The sequence below is a fragment of the Rhipicephalus sanguineus genome, chromosome 4 (assembly GCF_013339695.2).
Source record: "Rhipicephalus sanguineus isolate Rsan-2018 chromosome 4, BIME_Rsan_1.4, whole genome shotgun sequence".
Classification (NCBI taxonomy): domain Eukaryota; kingdom Metazoa; phylum Arthropoda; class Arachnida; order Ixodida; family Ixodidae; genus Rhipicephalus; species Rhipicephalus sanguineus.
This window is the reverse complement of record NC_051179.1, coordinates 23,482,207-23,502,425: the sequence shown is the minus strand read 5'-3', so window position 1 is coordinate 23,502,425 and position 20,219 is coordinate 23,482,207. Positions and strand designations below refer to the sequence as shown.

At 43.8% G+C, this 20,219-nt stretch overlaps 1 protein-coding gene across 1 annotated transcript in view; it reads right to left on the bottom strand.

Moving 5' to 3' along the window:
- Positions 1–18,463, bottom strand: part of LOC119389254 (phosphatidylinositol 4,5-bisphosphate 3-kinase catalytic subunit alpha isoform-like) — a 30,224-nt gene extending 11,761 nt beyond the window's left edge. Inside the window, 13 exon segments of the mRNA XM_049415070.1 lie at positions 107–213; positions 834–1,002; positions 1,671–1,774; positions 2,597–2,758; positions 2,908–3,099; positions 6,607–6,879; positions 8,765–8,953; positions 10,407–10,634; positions 11,201–11,448; positions 16,393–16,602; positions 17,458–17,545; positions 17,547–17,671; positions 18,288–18,463. Of these exon segments, the coding sequence (XP_049271027.1) occupies positions 107–213; positions 834–1,002; positions 1,671–1,774; positions 2,597–2,758; positions 2,908–3,099; positions 6,607–6,879; positions 8,765–8,953; positions 10,407–10,634; positions 11,201–11,448; positions 16,393–16,602; positions 17,458–17,545; positions 17,547–17,671; positions 18,288–18,420 (2,228 nt within the window). The 5' untranslated portion in view covers positions 18,421–18,463.
- Between the last annotated feature and the right edge of the window lie 1,756 nt (positions 18,464–20,219).

Genomic DNA, 20,219 nt, shown 5'->3' with positions numbered 1-20,219 from the left:
CCCACGACCTGGTATTCAAAAAGCTAAGACAATATGTACGCGGCTCTCAACACAGAGAAAGAAAGATGTCAGGAATGTTCCATGCGAATGCGGATACCATACTCACATCAAATCACCCAAGATGCAGCTGTTGTTCAGAGGTGATGGAAAATTCTGCAATGCTTCCAGGAAGTCCGGCTTTGAGAACTGCTCTATGAGAAACTTGAGCCGTTCCTGCAGATTTACGCCGAGAAATAAAAAGGGTGCAACACATACTTTGAAAGGTACCAGCAACATCTTGCTAAGTTGTCACAGAATGTTTTTAATATCAGACTGCATTGCCTCCCGAATCTCTAGCTGCAAGAATGTTCAGATCTGTCAAGTACAAGCAGTCATTGCACTTCTCTCTTCTATCGTTTCCATGCATGCTGGGAGCTACACAGGGGGGACCATCAAGCGGCTGATATGCTGCCAAAAAAGTTATGGTAGCATTGAGCGTTTCTTTTTTATTCTTTCTATTGTACTGGCTGCTTCAAAGAATTCAGTTCAGACGTATGCAGTGCCAGACTGTGGCAGCATTTTGTAGGCAGCCGTGTTACATACATGCCTACAGAAAGATCAGACTGCTGGAATTTGTTTTTATGGCATGTTCTCAAGATGACGCGATGTGCGGCTTTTGTGCAAAGTGTGGTCTGCACACTAGCCTTGTTCTTATACATGTGCCTATGTTACTTTCAATGAAATTCAGCTGCAAGCTGCGCTTGCCCAATGACCATCTTCTTGTCCCGTGAAAAGTTTGTGCCGCTTCATATTTTACTGGCGACGGCTCGAAGAAAAAAAATGAAAAGGCTAACCTTCGGCGTGTCGTCCTTTCTCTCCTTGAGTGAGTCAGTGAGCTGCGTGAGCTTCTCCAGTGCACCGACCTGGCGCACCACTGACTTCAGGTGGGTGCCAATACCTCGACAGAAACCTTCAAGCAACAGGCCAAACCGGATAGCTACTGAAGGGTCGTGCATTTCAGACCTGCACCAAAACAAACGACCGATTAATTTGCGAGATTGCTGGATTGACTGGTGTAGTCTAACGACCCAAAGCAAGGCTATGGCTATGAGAGGCTACATAGGAGGGCATGGGGATTATGATTAATTCTGATCACCTGGAGTTCCATTACCATGCGCCCAAATCAGAGTACAGAGGTGTTTTTTGCATGTTTGCCCAATTGAAGACAGTTTACATGGCCGGGAACTCACGCCCTCTAGCTCGCAGAAGAGCACTAATGTCTCTTTGTGAATTCACAAAGTTTTAAAGGAACATAAAAGAGAAACACTAATAAGTAGCATAAGCTGCATTGGTAAATCAAACTTCTTCAATACCAAATGGATACTGTGACGATGACAGAAAGAGTGGCAAACCAGCAAAGATGAAACAACAAATGATTGGTGGCACTGTCACGCTGAAACTCCCGCATCAAGTAACTCTGATGTCATACATTTTGAGAGCCTAGTCACTTATTTATCGGTAACCAAAGTCTAGGTGAAGTTTGGGAGGGTGACACTACGATACCAGCGTACCTATTCCCACTGCACAATGAAAGGGCCTGGACATGAAACACGAGATTTGCGTATGCAAAATCCTGCGTGTACCAGAATGTAGAATTCATCATTACAAAGTTATCCAAGAAAGTGACTCACTTCAAATGCCAGAACAAGAAGTGGCCAATGTTGTAGTTAAGCAGGGAACGCCTGATGAGAAACTTGCCGAGGTCATTTTCGAGGTATGGCTCGTACTTCAACACCTGCAGTGATGAAAATGAAGCAACATTACAACAATGCTACTACCAGTGCGACCGGGTGAGTCTTTCATAACCTGTTTGTGCATTAAGTTATCACAGTACAAAATGATAAAGGTGACAGTAGAGGAGGTAAGAAAGAGAGATGCCACAAAATTATCTCGACAGAGATCACAACCTGCACTTTCTCAAAATGAACATGACAAAAACTTTATTATGTTAACCTAATCACAAACATTTGATTAACACCTGTGCGCTGAGTAGACAGAAGCATAAAAACAGAGGTGTCCATTATTTTCTTTCCACACCGACTGTCTCAGTGGGAGTCCTGTTTGTAAGTGAACTGAGTACTGAAGATCCACTCACAACACAGAGGTCTGAAGGGTGAAACGACATAGCTTGACTTACAGAAGTAGAAGTCAAGCTTCCAAAAATTGCAATTTTTGTCTTAAAGGACCCCTAAATCACTCCAAGTTCAAACACGAGAGAGTGATTTCTTTCTTGCCTTCACTACCCTTCCTACAGGTGCTCTCCGCCTTGCCTCTTATTTCTTCATAGAAGATGTGGACAATGTCAGCAACTCGTCCCTTGCACATGGACCGATCGCGAGTTTATTTCCTCATGACTTCACGTGAACAGACTGCTGGCGTCCTGAATATGACGAAAAGACTGTAAAAGCTAGGAAATAATAATGTGCTCATTCTTTGTATTTTCAGAGGTTGTTTAGGGGCCCTTTCAAGTTTGTACTGACAGTCACGCGACTTACAAAAGCAACGTGCAGAATCTCACGAAAATAAAAGGCATGCTCTGAGCTACAAGCACTCAGACCTGCACGAGTTGAAGAAGGTACTGGGACAGCAGCTCGTCCGAAAGGCCGTCCAGCCACTCGACAGCATACTTGCGGACAAACATGTCCGCGTATTTGCAGTCCAGCAGTTCGAGTGCAGTTTCGGGAGACACCCGTTTCCACTTTTTCAGGAGCCGGTACAACTGGAACAGAAGAGAAAGGACAAGACGAAAGCTTGCAAAACTAAAACGTAAAAACGACTTACAAGTGCTGCTATCGCACAGGCAGAGCACTTAAATCACTTTTCGATTCATCATTGGTTCTGCCACAACAATTAGAAGCAACGACATACCTGCGCAACATGATCACGGCAGTTCCACTTGCTGGCATCCAGCAGCTTAGGCAGCGAATTGGGCACAGTGTAACAGTAGTAGCGCATCCGCCACAGAAGCATCTTCTCCTGCTCCAGGATCTCGGAGAGCGGGTCCCGTTTGATGATCTCATGGATTTGATCCTTGTCGTTTTCAGTCCAATTCTCTGGACTCTGCGTCCAAAACATAAGACAATCACAGCTGTTGCAACCGCCAGTTCCAAAAGAGAAGGGATGTGCGGATGCCGTCAAACCTCGACATAACAAAATCACATTGCAACTAAAACTTCATCGTAATGCAAGTCTCTATTACTATTATAGAAAAACATTTGAGTGTTTCAACAGTGCAGTAAAAAGCCATAAAATTCAATAAAACAACCAAAGTGCAAAAGGGTGAACTAAAAAAGTAATTTCTACTTTAACTTTTATGACAATGACTACAGTTCTAGACGTTTTGTTTACATCACTTGTGACTGATTTCCTCCACATTTACCGTATTCTTTTGTTAAGACCATCCACCTTTCAGTATTCTTGAAACAGTTGGCTTGTGCAATTTTTTTTTAAATCATCATTATGAGACAAAACACGAACACGGTCAGTGCTAATCAGTGTACGGACAGCCGTTATATGCACGATACAAAATGTGTGCAGAAACCATTAAGGGTAAATGGCAGCATAAGCGAATAACCGCATGTTTATAAAAGGCTGTTTGCTTTCTTTTAAAGGAACAATGCACCTGAAGGCATATACTTGTTGCACTGAATTACATTTAGGCACTTTCCATTGTTTCACTGGCTTAGAGAACAGAGCTGCTAACCAGACATACCTTGTTGCAGCATTATATACATGTTTGACAACCATGTACATCCAAGAATGTTGTTATATATGCTTGGCATTCAACATCAAGCTCGTCCCATAAAAGAATTCGGCAACACCTTTTTAAAATTATCATAGAGTGACCTTATTACCTGAATACGTTGTCTCACGAACCTCCTGCTGTACAGGATTTTCCTAATCTGTCAAGTATGAGCAGTGTTATCGCACAACACGAATGCTTTCTCTCTCTCCTTTTGACGAGGGATGGGCGAATAGTGAATTTGAGGTTCGAAGCGAATCCGAAGCGAATAGTGATTTGGTCAAATAATTTCAAATCGAATAGTTCGAATAGTATTTACCACATATTATTAAGAAAAATGAGCATTTTTGTCATGACCCTAGCACAATATCTTTAAGGATTGGAGCTAGGTATGAGTGAATGTCACTTTTTTAGTTTGAAATGAGGTGGAAGCAGCCTTGAATAGTATCAAGATTTGAATAGGGTGCAAGTTATAAGTGGTGCAATACGTTACCATTTAAAAATTACTATACTTAGCGCATATAAGCCCATATAACACGCTTTTAAACTTAAAAAAATATGTACATTTAACCTTGAAGTGTGGCTTCGCGGCAGTGCAGATTTCTCCTGAATGGGCTGTTTCACGGCACAACAACCATACGCTGCAGTGAAACCACCTTTACAGGGGGTTATGTGCGGTCAAATGTATACATATATTCGTTCATTTCGAATACTTCGAAATTTTGAATAATCTAAATTCGTATCAAAGCGATTTCGAATACTGTAATATTCGTTCGAATATTCGAAACGCCCGTATATTCGCCCATCCCTACTTTTGACAACACAAGCGTGCTGGAATCTAAACAGCGGGGCACGACAGCAAAGGGGGGGGAAGGGCTAATGCGCCGCCCTATAACTACTCCACTGCACATCATGATCTTGAGCTATTAAAGACGATAGTCTTTCTTGGGGAACTTAAATGCAAAAATTTTGGTCTGTCTGTCCTTCTGTTCGTCTGTCTGTCACCCGATTCAGCCACCCGGCCAAAGTTTAACCACTTGCGGAACGCCCAGCCATCTTGAACTGGTAGTGCCGTTCATACTTGCGAATATTGTCGATCAAAAAGCAAATGTTACGCATATCTGATGCGCAACATCAATACATAAATATTAGGTGGTGTGTTCCTTTACTAGAAAATACATAGATACGTAATTCTAAAGACCCTAGTGTTTCATAGGCTGCGCTGAAAATGCTAGTGTTTTTTGGGCTGCCCTGCAAATGCGACGCTATGAGCCAGATGTGGAGATTCAATGTAGAGGAGGACTCATGTAGTACAGCAGGCAGAAGACTATCGTCTTTCCACGAAATTTACAGCGAAGCACGCAGATACACAGCCAATTTTGTTTTTTTTCTTTGACTGAGTTGGTCACTAGCTCTCGAGACGAGACGTGTAAACCACCAGCACGTAGCAACACTCCAGGGGTCATGCGATGTCGTGGAGGAGGCTGCGGCACCTCCACGACATGGCATGTGACCTCTCTCTGCGATCGATAACAGGCACTCCAGATTGCTGCATAGCCGGGCCACCTTGCTGTGTCATAGGGACGACATCACGAAGAATAGAGTGATCTTTGGATGTTTTAGATGCGAAATGGCAGATTCCCTGCTACATGCAGTACAGCAATATTTGGCTCACATGTTCAAAAGAGCTTTTAACGCAGATTTGCAACATTTTCTGACAGTTCAAAAAGTAGGGCTATGAACCAGCCCTTGAGCTTGGCAAGTGAAGTGAAGCTTGGTAAAAAAAAAAACATCCTACAAAAAGTGGATACTTATGAACTGTTCAGAGCTGCAGGCCCGTGTACTTAGATTTAGGTGCACATTAAAGAACCCCAGGTGGTTGAAATTCTCGACGCCCTCTACTACGGCGTCCCTCATAATCATATCATGGTTTTGGGACGTTAAACCCCAATAATTATTGCTATTAAGAGCTGCCGGCAGCTGATGTTTGACATTAAACAACAGACAGCATGCCATTGGCCAATAGCTGACATAAATAAAGAGCAGCGTTTCAATCAGATGCGCCTTTTCCCACGGGGTACCGCCACGAGCCGGCGCCACTCTCCATAGTCTGCTACACTACTAGGAAGCACAGGATCCATAACGGAAGAAAGCGATTGCATTTCATCACGCGCGCTCAAGGTCATGACATGAGTTGATGTAACTTCTTTACGTCGTGCCATCCCTCGCTGTGTAGTGTCCAGTGCACTTGTCGGGACGAGAGAAGAGAGAAAGCGCTGAAAGTGAGCGACAAATCCCTGTAACCATAGGCGTGCGCACTGAATGGGGGAGGGGAGGCAAAGTTTGCCCCATGCTGTTACCCAGTTGGACCTGTCCTGTCAATGTTTAAACAGCAGGGTTATGGCCACACAGGTTTTGATGATAACGGCGGCTGAAGACCCCTCATGGTGACTTCCAAGAACTGTTTACTTCTCATGTTTACTCCCGGAAAGCCACAGTCCAAAGGCAGGCCATTGGGAGAAGTACGTTGGGCTTTAAACTCGACCAAACGGGGGTTGGGGGTAGTTGTGACGAAGCTTTACCAACCCTCACTCATTCTTGATGAATTCAAAAAATATTTGCGGCAATAGATTTGTTGAGGCAATAAGCTCCAATTCATTTGATGATTATGTACTTGGAAAAGTGGTTCATGACCCCTCAGTTGTACGACGGAGAGCTTCATTCCTGTAAGCATTTTATTTGTGCCGTCCGTGAATATCTAACACTGCCAACCACCACGAAAGAGCACCTCATCCGAGAAAAAAAAAACGAAAACGCGAACACACCTCCTCTCCCATGGACTCTAGGGGTGAGACGAAGGAGGCATACTCCTCGATCTGTTCCATGGTGGGGAAGACCACCTGGCCCGAAAAGCGGTCCAGCTCAATGACGAGGCAGGGAGCCTCACGGTTGGGGTTGGAGCCCGTGCTGCCCAGAGGATTGAGCAGCTCGTCCATGCCCTTGGGCACGGGCCACAGGTGCAGGTTGACCCGGCCACTCAGCAGCACGCTCTTGTAGTCGAACAGGCTCACGTTGCCCCACGCGATGGCACAGCGCTCCTGTGGGCAAAGCAGGAAAGAATGCATGTGACCGAATTACCCTTTCAGCTGTAACTCGTGATACAGCATAGATTTCGGATTGGAGGTGCTGCAATCAGTGCTTTTCATTCTTCTTAAGAGGGTTACTGACACCCAATTTTCGATTGTAATCTGTGTTAAGTGGGTTAATACTTATGAGTTCACAAACAAGCTTCAGAGGTTCTAGGACATTTGGTCGAGCACTTAATTCATAACTGAATACTTTTATAAACGTGCGAGCGGCCTGAGAGTCAGGAAAGACTGGCACACTCGCGAGCCTCGACTTAACAAGCTGCTTGCTATGCGAGCGTCAGCATTCTGCTGACCGATTTTGTTCCGTGGTCAGGAGGCTGTGCAATTGAGCTATTTCAGAATTGCTCAGCATGTCATTGAAACTGAGAGAATTGCAGCGGCTGAAACTTTGGTAGAAGATGATGGCTTCGCTCCATGCAGCACATGACATCACATATGCCGTGGCAAAATGGTGGTTGCCAGTGGTGGTTGGCATTTATCGCCGGTGATCTCTAGCGCTTACTTTGCACTGAAATATTCTTTTCCTGTCCATTTTTCATATCTGAAGTGAAATCTCGGTATAACGAACTTCAGGGGACCGCGAAAAAATGTTCGTTATTCTCATTGTGCGCATTTATTACCAAGGTGACCACTCAACCACAATTCTCTGGCAGGAAAAAAAGAAATATTTCCTGGACTACCCCAAAACAACCGATTTTTGTGCGGTCACGAAAGTGTTAAAGCAATTTTCGCGATCTGCCACGCACATGCCAGGTTTTTTCTCATTGTGCGCATTTATTACCAAGGTGACCACTCAACCACAATTCTCTAAGGAAAGAGTTCCAAGATTGTTAATAGGCATGTGCGAATATTCAGGCACTTCGAATATTTGAACAAATATTACAGTATTCGAATTCGCTTTGACACGAATTTAAGTTATTCGAAATTTCGATACTTCAAAACGAACTAATGGGCGTATATTAGACCTCATGTAACCTGCTTTAAAGGTGGTTTCACTACAACATAGGAGTACCATGCTGTGAAAACACCTTTAAAAAAAATCCGCACCATCGCGAAGCCCTACTTAAAGGTTAAATGAACATATTATCCTCACATCAGTGAATCATTTTTAAATTTAAAAGCTTGTTATACGGGCTTATATGCTCCAAGTATAGTAAATTTTAAAACTTAACATATTTTACAGGTTATCACTTGCATTCTACCGAAAGTCAAATCCTGCAACTATTCAAAGGTGCTCCACTTCACCTCGAACCAAAAAGAATAACATTCGCACATGCCTTGCTCCAATTTCACTAAATATTGTGCAGGTTAGTTGGGCCATGACAAATATGCTCATTTTTCTTTATAACATGTGAAATATGCTATTCGAACTATTCGATTCTAAATTATTCGACCAAACCACTATTCGCTTCGAACCTAAAATATAGTATTCGCACATCCCTAATTGTTAATGAATGCAATATATCGATGAAACAAAATAAAATTACGGCATGCAGTGTTCCTACAGCATCTTAGCACCTTCCAAATTCAGGAACTGTATAGCCGACTCTCAGTAAACAGAAGTCTTTTAAACAGAATCGCTGCTTAAATGGAACAACTGCCTCTAATATGATTGGTTTTGTACTTGAATTCTGCCCCCCTGTTCGTCCGTGAGTAAACAGAACTGCTGTTGAACAGACCATGCTCTTCCTGGTCCCTTCAGGTTCTGCTTTACGAGAGTCTAGTATGTTTCTCCACAGACCTACGAAAGTTTCCTAAAAACAACCCAACATCTCGACACTTCACGCCTGCGAAAGAAGCAAATGCAGTGGTGCCTAGAGTCGTTGAAACTCACCTCTCGTTTCTTGCGCTGAGAAACAGCACATATAGAGACACACAGTCTCGCTGAGCGAGGAATGTCCGGAATGTACATCTGAAATTCTAGCAGTTCATCCCATTTCGGGTTCGAGTGGGACACATGCTCGGTGTCTCGGAAGGGGCACAGGGCCTCTGTGCCATGGTAGATGCCAACACGAACGTATATCTGCAAGTAAGACAACTTAGAAAAATCAGCAAGCTCTTTTGAATAGTACACAGATTTTTAAAAGCCAAGCACAATGACATATTGGGCCACATAAAGAGATAAGTTTCAGAATGCCTAGACAGCCTGTGCGAAAACATCTTAGGCTTGAAGTATGAGTGAATTTATTACAAAGTGCTTGCAAAAAGTGGGCGTTTTCAATACTGTGTGGAGAATGTTGGCTGTGTTGCATTACCTAAGGGTGTTTTTCCCGCATGGTTCTCGTTCCGAATATAATCCGGCTTATCCTGACACTTGCCACAGCGAGGTCAGTATAGTTGTGCTGTAGTGCGAGAGATGGCACATGTGTTCCCATGTTTACTCGGGCGCGAGGTAGAATTCATTTGCTTGATTTCTTGAGGCTCGGGATGGACGGTTAACACGCCAATTCGGGTGTGCTAAAAGGGAACTTTAGTAGGACGGTCCCACAGACACCTTCCCAATCCCTGAAATGCAGCTCCACTTGCGAAACTTCACCCGCTAACACCACAATTGTGGGTTTCTTCCACGAGCAAACATTACTCACTAGACACCCTGCCATGAGTCCACAAAGTGTCCAATCAGAGTGCTTCATTGATTGTGGAATTCCGCAAGCTGGCTTACCTACAGGCAGAGTGCAACAAGTGGCCTACTGTATGTTTGCACATTTAGAAGGGTGTTCCAGCATATATAGTTTGTTGCAATGCTCATCTTCAAGGGAGATGCTTCCACAGCACCCCCCCCCCCTGAAGATGCAATGCTCATCTTCGGGGGAGGGTTATGGCCTTGTGCCCGGGGCCGCAGTTTGCCAACCCCTGCTCTAAATCATTGTTTTTACCACAGGTAACCACCACTTGATATGCTTAATGTGTACACGTTTGTCCTTCTAGTTTTGCATGTTAAGGTAAGTGGGCTCTTTTGGCATTGCAGAAGGGCAACTAATACAGCGAAACGTATTAACAAAGCTTCAACGAGTTACTTCAGTGGTGGAGGCGGCGGCATAGTTTGCGTAAAATCTGGTGCCAGCGAGTGTACAGAAATGCGGTGCACACAAAGAGTCCCTTGAAGGTGCACCGGTCACATGCGTACTTGTATGTGCCGCTTTTTTACAATAACTGAGGCTCTCTCGATCGTGGGATCGTCGGAGGTCAGCCATTTCTGACATGGAAGTCTGATCTTTTATCGAGGTCACTTGTCATTTCGCGTTGCTCCATTTCATTTTTGCCTTTCATTGATTCACGCATGACCGTCGTCGTTGCCTCTAGCAACAGAAGTGTTGTGCCACTTACACAGTGGTAAAGGTCCCGGACATTCCTGGCATTGAGGAAGGAAAAAGTTAGGACGGAGCATTGTGCAATGTGATAGAAAGAAAGGAAGAGAAATATTGTCCATTTGCCATTCACACTTCATTTTAACACGCTAAGCAAGCAGGACATACCTTGTCAACGTCCTTGACGTTAACGTACGAGGCTCCGAGGATCTTCACACGGAATGACTCGTCCACTTTGTACAGGGAGACAGTGGGTTGCGTTGCTGATATGGACGGGTTGCGCCGAACATATGACGGGGTGATGTAATTTGAAGGCGGGATGGCTTTATATACAGCGTCCTTCAGCATCAGCATTAGCTGCGGTATCTCTCCTTTGGCTATGCATGTTCGAATGTACTGCAAGATAAACCGGTATAGAAAGAGTCACCAATCTACTTCAAAGACCTAAAATTAGACAGTCAAAGGACTTGCACACAACGGAAACACAGGAGAACCACAGCTCCGCTGTTTTTTGCAGATTTCACACCGGGTGGAACTGAGGTAATTTTTTCCAACAGGGCACACTTTTGACGGTATATTTGGTGCGTGAAAGGTGGGTTTGTCACAGAAATCTCGCACGCAGGGCCCCCCGATTAAAGAAGTGCACTCTCAAACTCACCAAAACTTGAGCGCACATGATATTGCGATGCTACACCTTGGTGGAGCGTTAACTTCATATGAATTTAGGCGGGCGTTTCGAAATGATGCCAAAACTGGTCACAATTAACGACACTAGCGTTAATTATATGCTACAATAAAGTATATACGCTTCAATTTCGGGATTATCAGACACAAAGCTACTAATTAAAGCATAAAAGTAGCAAACGAAAATTTGGCTGTCAGGGTCCTCTAAGTACTCTCCTTACATCCAGCATGGACAACATCAGACAAAGCTCGAAAGGAGGAGGTGGGGCGGCACCCACCTTGTATCGACACAGCGGGTATGACTTGAGCAGATACTGGTTGACCCCGCACACTTTGAGCAGGTAGTTGTGCTGATGCTCCTGAGCCAGGGCGACCTGCTCCTCGCGCGACAGCCGCGAGCGCTTAAGCTTCTTGAGGATGGCCTCGCGGATCACGGCCTCGGGCACCGTGTCCTTGTGCACCTCGAGCGTGTGCTTCTGCTTCTCCCCAGTGTCCGACAGTCCCCACACACACACCATCACCAGCCCTGTCAGCACAATGAAGGAAAGAGGAGCGGCACCAGTTTTGAATACCGCTGCTACACTCTTCGAGTAACGCTGCTTCATGAGCTGCAGGAAGCCTTGTTATAGCTTTCCCAGCAGAATCTTAACTAATATTTTAAAATCAACTGTTAGTGACAACCAGTTCCTTACCAACCCAAACTTTCTCGATCAGGCGGCACAGGTGCAAAATCAATAAAGTAGCACGAGTGTGAAATCATACCAGCAAGTCCACGTCTGAAGACAGAGTTTATTCTTTTAAATTAAGATGGAAGCATCTCTTCTTTGATTGAGCACACAGACACACACTTAAATGTTCCCCGAGACGCTTTTCTGAAATTTTTGTGAGCATCTAGGCTACAGCATTATCAAATCATTTGCACCATAAATTAAGCGACGCACCTTGTATCAAGGCAGCTAGGGGAAATTTAATGTCACGCTCTTTCTCAGCGCTACTTTTCTTCCTTAACTTGTTAAAAACGCAGCCATCATAGGCAACGGCAGTGCATTTGACGAGTCGAGTTTCACTTTCCTCTGCATGGCCTCCGCAATCTACTCCAGCAGTGCATCGTTGCACTGCCAAAGCAAATTGTGGAAGCCATGTTGAAAGAAACACGTGACTGAACTCTGCCACACCAGGAGCCATAATGATACCGGCTGCTGATATTTTATTCTCCAGTAAGCCGATAATCTGCAAACAGCAAGAAGTATGCGGATAAACCGAAGGTATCTGAGAACGATCACTGATAGGCGTAGACACGGGAAATGTGGTGGTGTCTTCAGGGGTGAAGTTATGACTGCAGATGGGTGAATCATGGCATTGATTGGATAGCAAAGGCCCGACGCTCAGAGCACCGATGAGCTGAAGTGACTCCGATCATCGGCTGCCACACAATGTTGCAGCTGACATGTCACAATTTGCTAGATTTACAGCCAGCAATGCAACTAGGGCAATTCTTGGTGTCTGAGAAAAGGAACCTCAACCTGTCATCAACACGAAGGAAGTTTTAACATAGGCAGCAGCGCGTTCTGTCCACTGGAGGTCCACAAGTCTGGCAGTACATAATTTGGTATTGTCTATTCTCTTTTTGTTACTGATTTTTTTTAACAAAACAAATTATAACATGTTTCAACTATTACGAACAGCCTTTGTTCACAATTAGGTAGGAAAAATTGTCAGTGACATAGATTGGACATTCAATCAGATCCGTCGCTGGTGTTACGTTGCACTTCCATGTTGTGTAGTACTTATGAAAATGGATGGCTGAAAACACGTTTGGCTGAGCCGCAGTGATCTGTAGCAATCCGCAGACTTAGAGTTTTGTAATAAACTGCACAATTTACGCAGAGATGTTAAATCAGTTTTCTAATGATCCTTAGGATTTGCTCTACCGGCTCAATGCAATTGTACAAAATCATCAAAACCGTTTCAGGGTCTCTTTAAATCAAATGGAAAACCATTGTTTTTGCTTTTCACCCAGCATTGCCGTGCCCCTTTCTTCTGGTGTTGCAAGTCTTATTTACTTTTACAGTAGCATGTACCAATTAGGTAGTCCAGCAAAAGGGTTTGTTGAGGTACATGCCATACATTCCAGTTTTGCTCATTGACACTTGGTTTTGAAGGTATTGGCACTGCCAGTTTCCATTATGGTGAGCACTCAGTTCTTATAAACACGAATCCAGCTGCGAGTAAAGTGCATGCCTTCCCCATTCTCTCTTCATTTATCCTTGTCTTGATACACAACCCAAATCTGCGACCCATATTTCCTCTGGTTTTCATCCGTCGATGATACTTGGCAAGAGAATTCTGGCCAACTGGCTCGTCTTGGCTTAATGACTAATTCATATGGATGTATCAGACAATTTCAACTGTGGAGTACAAAGGAAAGCAAAGAAAGAGTATGTGTGGAAAATAAAGAGTTGTCTGTGACTGTACGTACATACATTTTGCTCTCGTGATTCTTTGCCTCAATACATCGCAGAATGAAAGCACACTGCACTCAGATTTTGCATTAGGGAGTACCGTAATTGTCAGCAATTTTTGCAACGAGTTGGCTCAATGGACTTGCAAGCGATACTACTTGGAATCTATGCCAAATCATGTCGATGCATTCGACAGCGTTGCAAAAAACTGCAAGAGGCTCATCTAGGCATTTGTTATTAACACAAAAGAAGGTGACTGTCATAAAGAGTCACGTTTTTTTGCAATGACGTCAAACCACATGGAGAGACTAAATTTTTTCTTTTTTTTGGAGTAGTAAAATGCACATCAGGGAAGAGGTCAACAGATCGAAAAGTGAACTTAATAAACAAAGCGTAATGCACAGACACAAGCGAACGTAAGATGCGGTTACTGCCCACCGTTATTTTTTCCTCAATGGCTTTGTCTTGTAGCTAGAAGAGAGATCAAAATCGCACCAAAGTATATTAGTTCTGCTTTCTCCTTGTCGTAAAGTGCAGCTGCATCAGGAGTGGGATTATGGGCCATAGGATCGCAAATTGAAAGGCAAAAAAGAAATGCTCAACACAAATTTACAAGCAAATTGCCAAAAGTATGCAACAATGTTCATACAAGATACTCTACCAATGCAAAAAAAAAAATGGTAAATGGTTTGCACACCAATAAGGGTGCAACAGCTGAAATAGGATCTGGAGCAATTTCTGGAGCAGCGAAATGTTGCTTTTGGAGCATAAAAATCTAAATTTAAAGCAAATTATAAGGAAAAAGAACTGAATTTTTTAGCACAAAATCCCAAATTTGGAGTGGTATAACAATGAAGGCTTACTTTTAGAAAACAAAACAAAAGTATGTACAAACCATTCAACATAAGCTGACTTGTGCACACTGCACGTGAACACTGCTATTTCAATAAAGGCAGTGTGTTGAGCCACACCACAGTGCAAACAATGACAATGTTCACATTAGCATTTGCAGCGCCTGTCAAATGATTTGACAGGTGCTGCAAATTCACATTTGGACCGTGCCAACCTGGCAACATCGAAATTCGGGAGATTCATAAAGCAGAGGCGAGTGGAAGTGGCGAAAAAAAGAAAACTGGTGTGTATTCTTGTTTTAATGTTTATCAGGGCAGCAAGAACATCTTACACAACTTTGAATGATTGTCAGTAATTTTTAAAACGTCAGCGATCATACTAGTGCTCGTAATTACACGGCACACGCACAGCATCAGTAATTGAGGAACAAAATGTGTTGTGTCCCGTGACAGTGAGCACTTAGCCCCTTCTAAATCTCAGTAAGCTCTTCTGCAAAGCATTGTCATACTGCAGTGAAAGTGGCTTAAGCGTACTGCACGCGATAGAACAAGGGCAGGAAATTTTAGAACCACTGTCCTTGCTTCTTTTCTTTCGCGGTGGAGTTAGGGCTAGAGTCTGTGCATCTGGAGGTGCTATTCTGGACACTGCCAAATTCCGCCATGTTGTCACATTTCGTAATGGCGGCATATTAAGGTAATCAGAGGCCGTAGCAGCCCTCTGGGCCAATCAGCGTTGGCCAACTGCGGAATCTGACACTGTTCAGAATAGCACCCTGAATCGTATCGGATGATGATAATGCCCAAACTGCAGTTGGCTAGGGATGGGCGAATAGTGAATTTGAGGTTCGAAGTGAATAGTGATTTGGTCGAATAATTTCGAATCGAATAGTTTGAATAGTATTTACCACATATTATTAAGAAAAACGTGCATTTTTCTCATGACCCTTGCACAATATTTTTAAGAATTGTAACTAGGCATGAGTCACTTTCTTGGTTTGAAATGAAGCAGCCTTGAATAGTAGCAAGGTTTGAACAGCAGTAGGGTTATAAGTGGTGCAATACGTTACAATTTAAAAATTACTATACTTAGCGCATATAAGCCCGTAAAACACGCTTTTAAACTTTAAGAAATATGTACATTTAACCTTGAAGTGTGGCTTCGCGGCAGTGCAGATTTCCCCTGGATGGGTCTTTTCACGGCACAGCAACCAGACGCTGCAGTGAAACCACCTTTACAGGAGGTTATGTGCGGTCAAATGTGTACATATATTCGTTCATTTTTAATACTTCGAAATTTCGAATAATCTAAATTCGTATCGAAGCGAATTCGAATACTGTAATATTCGTTTATATATTCGAAACACCCAAATATTCGCCCATCCCTACAGTTGGCCAATGCAGCCTCAATTTCTTGCTAAAATTAGCGCACCTGAGAAAATTTTTAGGCTGGTCGGGCATTATGGCACAAAGTGGTGCAAAAAGCAAGGAGTTTATCAAATTTGCGCAATTGGCACAGCTGTTGCACGCCTGCACCAATGGAGGCCTGAAGTGGTCGTATGCATCAGCTGTTGCCACAATGGAAACAAGCCTCCTCATAAAAACACTGGCTCTCTAGGTAGAAGCTTTCACCTGTTTGTTGCTCCTTCTCCCTAAACAATGCAAACTGTTTGCACAGTCCTCATAAAAGTTGTTTCCAGTTCTTTCTCACTGTTAGCAGAGAGGGCATGGGACACTTTGGAACGCCCTCTGAGGTCGTTAAAAGAAACTACCAGTCATACTAAGTATTACTTGTTCGGCCAGTATTTTAAAGCTGCAAAACCGATAACTAGCACTGGCTTCTTTCCTTCATTCAGCATCAGTAACTATTGTGGTGACACCACATTTATGCAGCCCTGTCTAAACTAGACAGCAAAGTGAGTGGTGTAATGACATTGCACTTGATATGCACAGCGCTGTATCTTAACACCACCTTGAAATACATTTCTTTGCTTCAGTCAATAAACTATATTCTATACAGTGAATGTTAAAGTGATAAATTAATGAAATTCTCTCTTTGCCCTAACGTAGCTAGCACATTCTGGATAAAAACCATTGTAGTGGCCATGACTCGATACAGTGTCCAATTCTAATCTCTTACAAAGGGAAACAGTGTCGTACCTTTGTCCAGTTTCTTTTCCAAGTTGGCTGGCAGTTCTTCTGAGCTTTCAATCTCAGGCGGGTAGACGTACGAGGCCCGACACTCTTCGCTTCCCGTGTTCCTCGTGTCGACAGCGTCTTTGCACACGCTCAAGATGTTCCGTCGGAAGTCGATGACTTCCGAGTCCTTCATGTTATCGAACTCGTGAGCGCAGCCTCCGACCGCCAAGCCTTTGTATATGAATAAGAACAAAAGCGGAGACGAACCAATCAGCATCTAGTAGTTCAAAGAGAAACGTTATTACGGATCAATTTGTAAGACGACGTCCTTATTGCTTATTATGTAATTACGAATATAGCATGTATGCTTAGCGGGGTGGCTTATTGGACTTGTTGACAGCATATAATCTCAGGTTTACATCAGGAAGACTGAACTGCAGGCGTCTCAGTCCTTTCTTTTCATCATCCCATGTTCAGCCTTGAACGAAAGAAGGGAAATTTTTCGGACGAGCTCGTTTCTTTGTTAGACACAACCAAATGAATCCAACAGACTATTAACCAGGGAAAGCATAGAGGACATTAATTGCTGTCTTTAACAGTAGTGTACTAATTGTGATGTGAATTGAAATGATATGAAGTAGACGAGAAATCACCCTTTCCATCGTTGGGACCAGAACCCACCGACGGAAAGGTTGTGGGTTCAGATGGCGCTGATGGAAAGGGTGCTTTTCATCCCCTCTAATTCATTTCAATTGACGCCATAATTACTACACTACAGTTAAAGACAACAATTAACGTCCCTCATGCTTTCCCTGGCCTAATGGTCTGTTAGATTCATTTGGTGATGTTCAACCTTGGTGTCCTAACCTTAGTACAATGTGTGCAATTTGCATCAAAAGTTTCCACTCCTGCTTGACTTGAAGAAGTATGAATTTCCCAGTCAGTTTTGCTGCCATAGCTACAGAAACCATATCACAATGATGTTCACATACACAGGCTGCAAATACAAACTGTACCGGGCTACATTGCGAGGATGCGGGAACACTGTTTTTTCAGCCCTACTTGCAAAAGCAGAGGTTTTCTTACGAATTTCAGAGTTGAGCTTCTTCTCTTCTGTGTTGCCCTTGGGCTCAACGACCTTCAGGATGGGTTGGAAGAGGTGCAGGTCGCACAGTCCGACGGTATTCGTCGTAGAATTCCTCCTTGTCTCCTTCGCGGGTGATGGACATGAATATGTAAGATGACGGCTCACCCAAATATTTGTACAGTGGGTACTTCTGAGCATTCTCCCAGAGGTCCTCTGCAACAATGACAGTCACATAGCATAAAGTAACTGAGAGAAAACCTTACTTTATAAAGTTCCTAATTCATGTGACTACTGCAGTGTCAGCCTAGAAGCCATGTTAACCAACAATGATTAACGAACCAACATTTCACCATGTCTACAAGTAGACACAATGTACCACATGTACAAACGGGAAGCTGCCAATTCGGCTGCCCTCACTAGCTTGTGTTCTCTTTTACATTCACGTTCTTTTCCTTTACTGCGAACATGAAGTTTATGACAGGTTCTAGCCTCAGGTACAGTGAATTACCACACAGTTCAGTAAAGAAACACCAGTAAAGGTACTCCTTTGATAAAACCGTCTGGTGGGCTAGCTGATACCGGATATCCTAAGGTTTAGCGCAAAGAAACATGAGGGCACAGAAGAAGGCACCAGGACACGAACAAGTGCCACATCCTTCTGTCTTCTTATGCATTTTCGTGTTTCTTTTAGCTAAACCTTAGTAATCTTATGCATCTTCGTGTTTCTTTGCGCTAAACCTTAGTACTACTTATGCTTTGTTTGCACTAAATGCAGAGCCCCTCCATTCCTTGCACAATGTAAGTCACGCAGGCAATGAATAGAGCTTACCCTTGATGCTCTCCAACGTGGCGTCTCTGGAACATGTGAGGGGGATAATGATGCCTGTCGGGAGTAGACAGTCCACCACTATGGTGTTGGGCATGATGGGGTAGCCCCATAGCTCTCCCGATGACGGCGGCATCTTCAGAGTGACTCCTAAAGTTCACGTTCAGTCCGACGATGCCAGTGAAATGTTTTGCGCTGTGGTAATGAAGAACCGGTAGATGAAATTTACGCTAGCACATAGTGCTTTTCATTCTGTTTTAGTTCTTACCATGATTACCATACAGTTTCACAAACATGAGCCTAGCTACCTCCTCCCCCCCTTTTCTTTTTGTCAATCTCATCCTTGCACCACACTTACAAAACACTTAGAAGAAAGGAACAGACAGCGTATGCACAAGACAATTTCATAGTTCGTGTGTGCAATGTTGTGCGCTTGAAGTACTTCAAAGTGAAGAACGGCTCACACACTTGAGCCTGTTTCACATGACAGCGATTTCGCTCCAAGAGCGGAGCGGCTTCCATCACGGGAGCCCAAAAACAGGTTTTAAGGGCGACCGCTGGTCGCTCTTTACTCCGGCGATGGAGGTCGCCGGAGTTGGAAAATTTTGCTCGCGGCAAAGCGTCTGCCCAAGGTCAACCAATGGGAGAGCAGTGACGTGGGAAGCACGTGACTGCAGGGGTGGAGTCGAGGAGCGGGTGCGTGCGCCAGGAGGAACTCTCTTTCTTAGCAGGCGACATTCGCTGTAACAAGCTGGCAGGTGTAGAAACGCCGTTTCTTTTTTTTTTCCCTTTTGTTGTTCTCTACTGCGCTTCCATCAAAGCAGACAAATCGTTTGCATGTGTCATGTTGTTTTGTATTTTTATCGAATCGTGGCACCAACATAGGTGCCGACAGTGGGACCCTACGGAACTCCGCACTTGTTCGCAGCACATATTTCACTTTTTTTTTGTTTACTACTCTGGCCCAGCACGTTCGAATAGTTTACTGTTTTCTGTCTTAATTTGTTTTTAATGGTCACGTACCCCGAAGATGACAAATAGCCGCCGCATCTTTACTCGAATGCCCATAGGCAAAAAGAGAGATGAGCTCCTTCACAAACTCACAATGTCATAGACTCGGCCGCTTGCATCAGGTTGCCGGCCCAGACGGCGCACCAACGCCTTGCGGCATTCGAGAGCAAGAGCCACCGAAAGCTCTGTGAAAGCTTAAAACCACAAAAACCAATTCTTTCTTTTGCTTTTCCAGTGACTCTAATATCGCGTAAAGGGCTTTAATATCACGTTCCATGGATGGTATAGGAAGTTTCACTCCCCAGGCCCAGCGCAGTAGGACGGCGGGAGGAGGGGAGCGTCATGATTGGACATGAGGATGGCAGAAATAGGCGAAAAACCCGCGCAATGGCGACGGGCAAACCTCAATCCTCACAAACTTTACATATTTTTTACACGTTGGCGGTCGTGTCGCGTGACCATATATTTTGGGAACGCCACATACACACTTACTGCTTAACTCAACAGGGATTTTGAGCAATATAACTTGAAATAATAAAAAGTAAAAAAAAGAAACAATGTGCCTCGTGAAAGAATCAAGAATAGCTATGGTTTACTAAGCTCAGATTTCCAAACGAAAAATGCAAAAAAAAGTAAAGTAGAGAACGGGGAAAGAAACACTACTATAGAAAAAAATTCACAGCATATCCACGGGTGAATGATGAAGAGCTTGGGCGAAGCTCCTGAAGCAATCATGGTTACACCGTGAAATCTTCAGTGGTTTCGCCCAGCAGTAATCAAAGCGATAGCCCAGTACATCATCAAAGACGTGACAAACACTGTATATATTTATGCAAGAAATTTTATTAATCGTAAGTGGTAGCTAGACGTGGCTTCCGTTCCCCCCTTCATTGTAAAGGCTTTATGGTCGGTGAAGTGATGGAT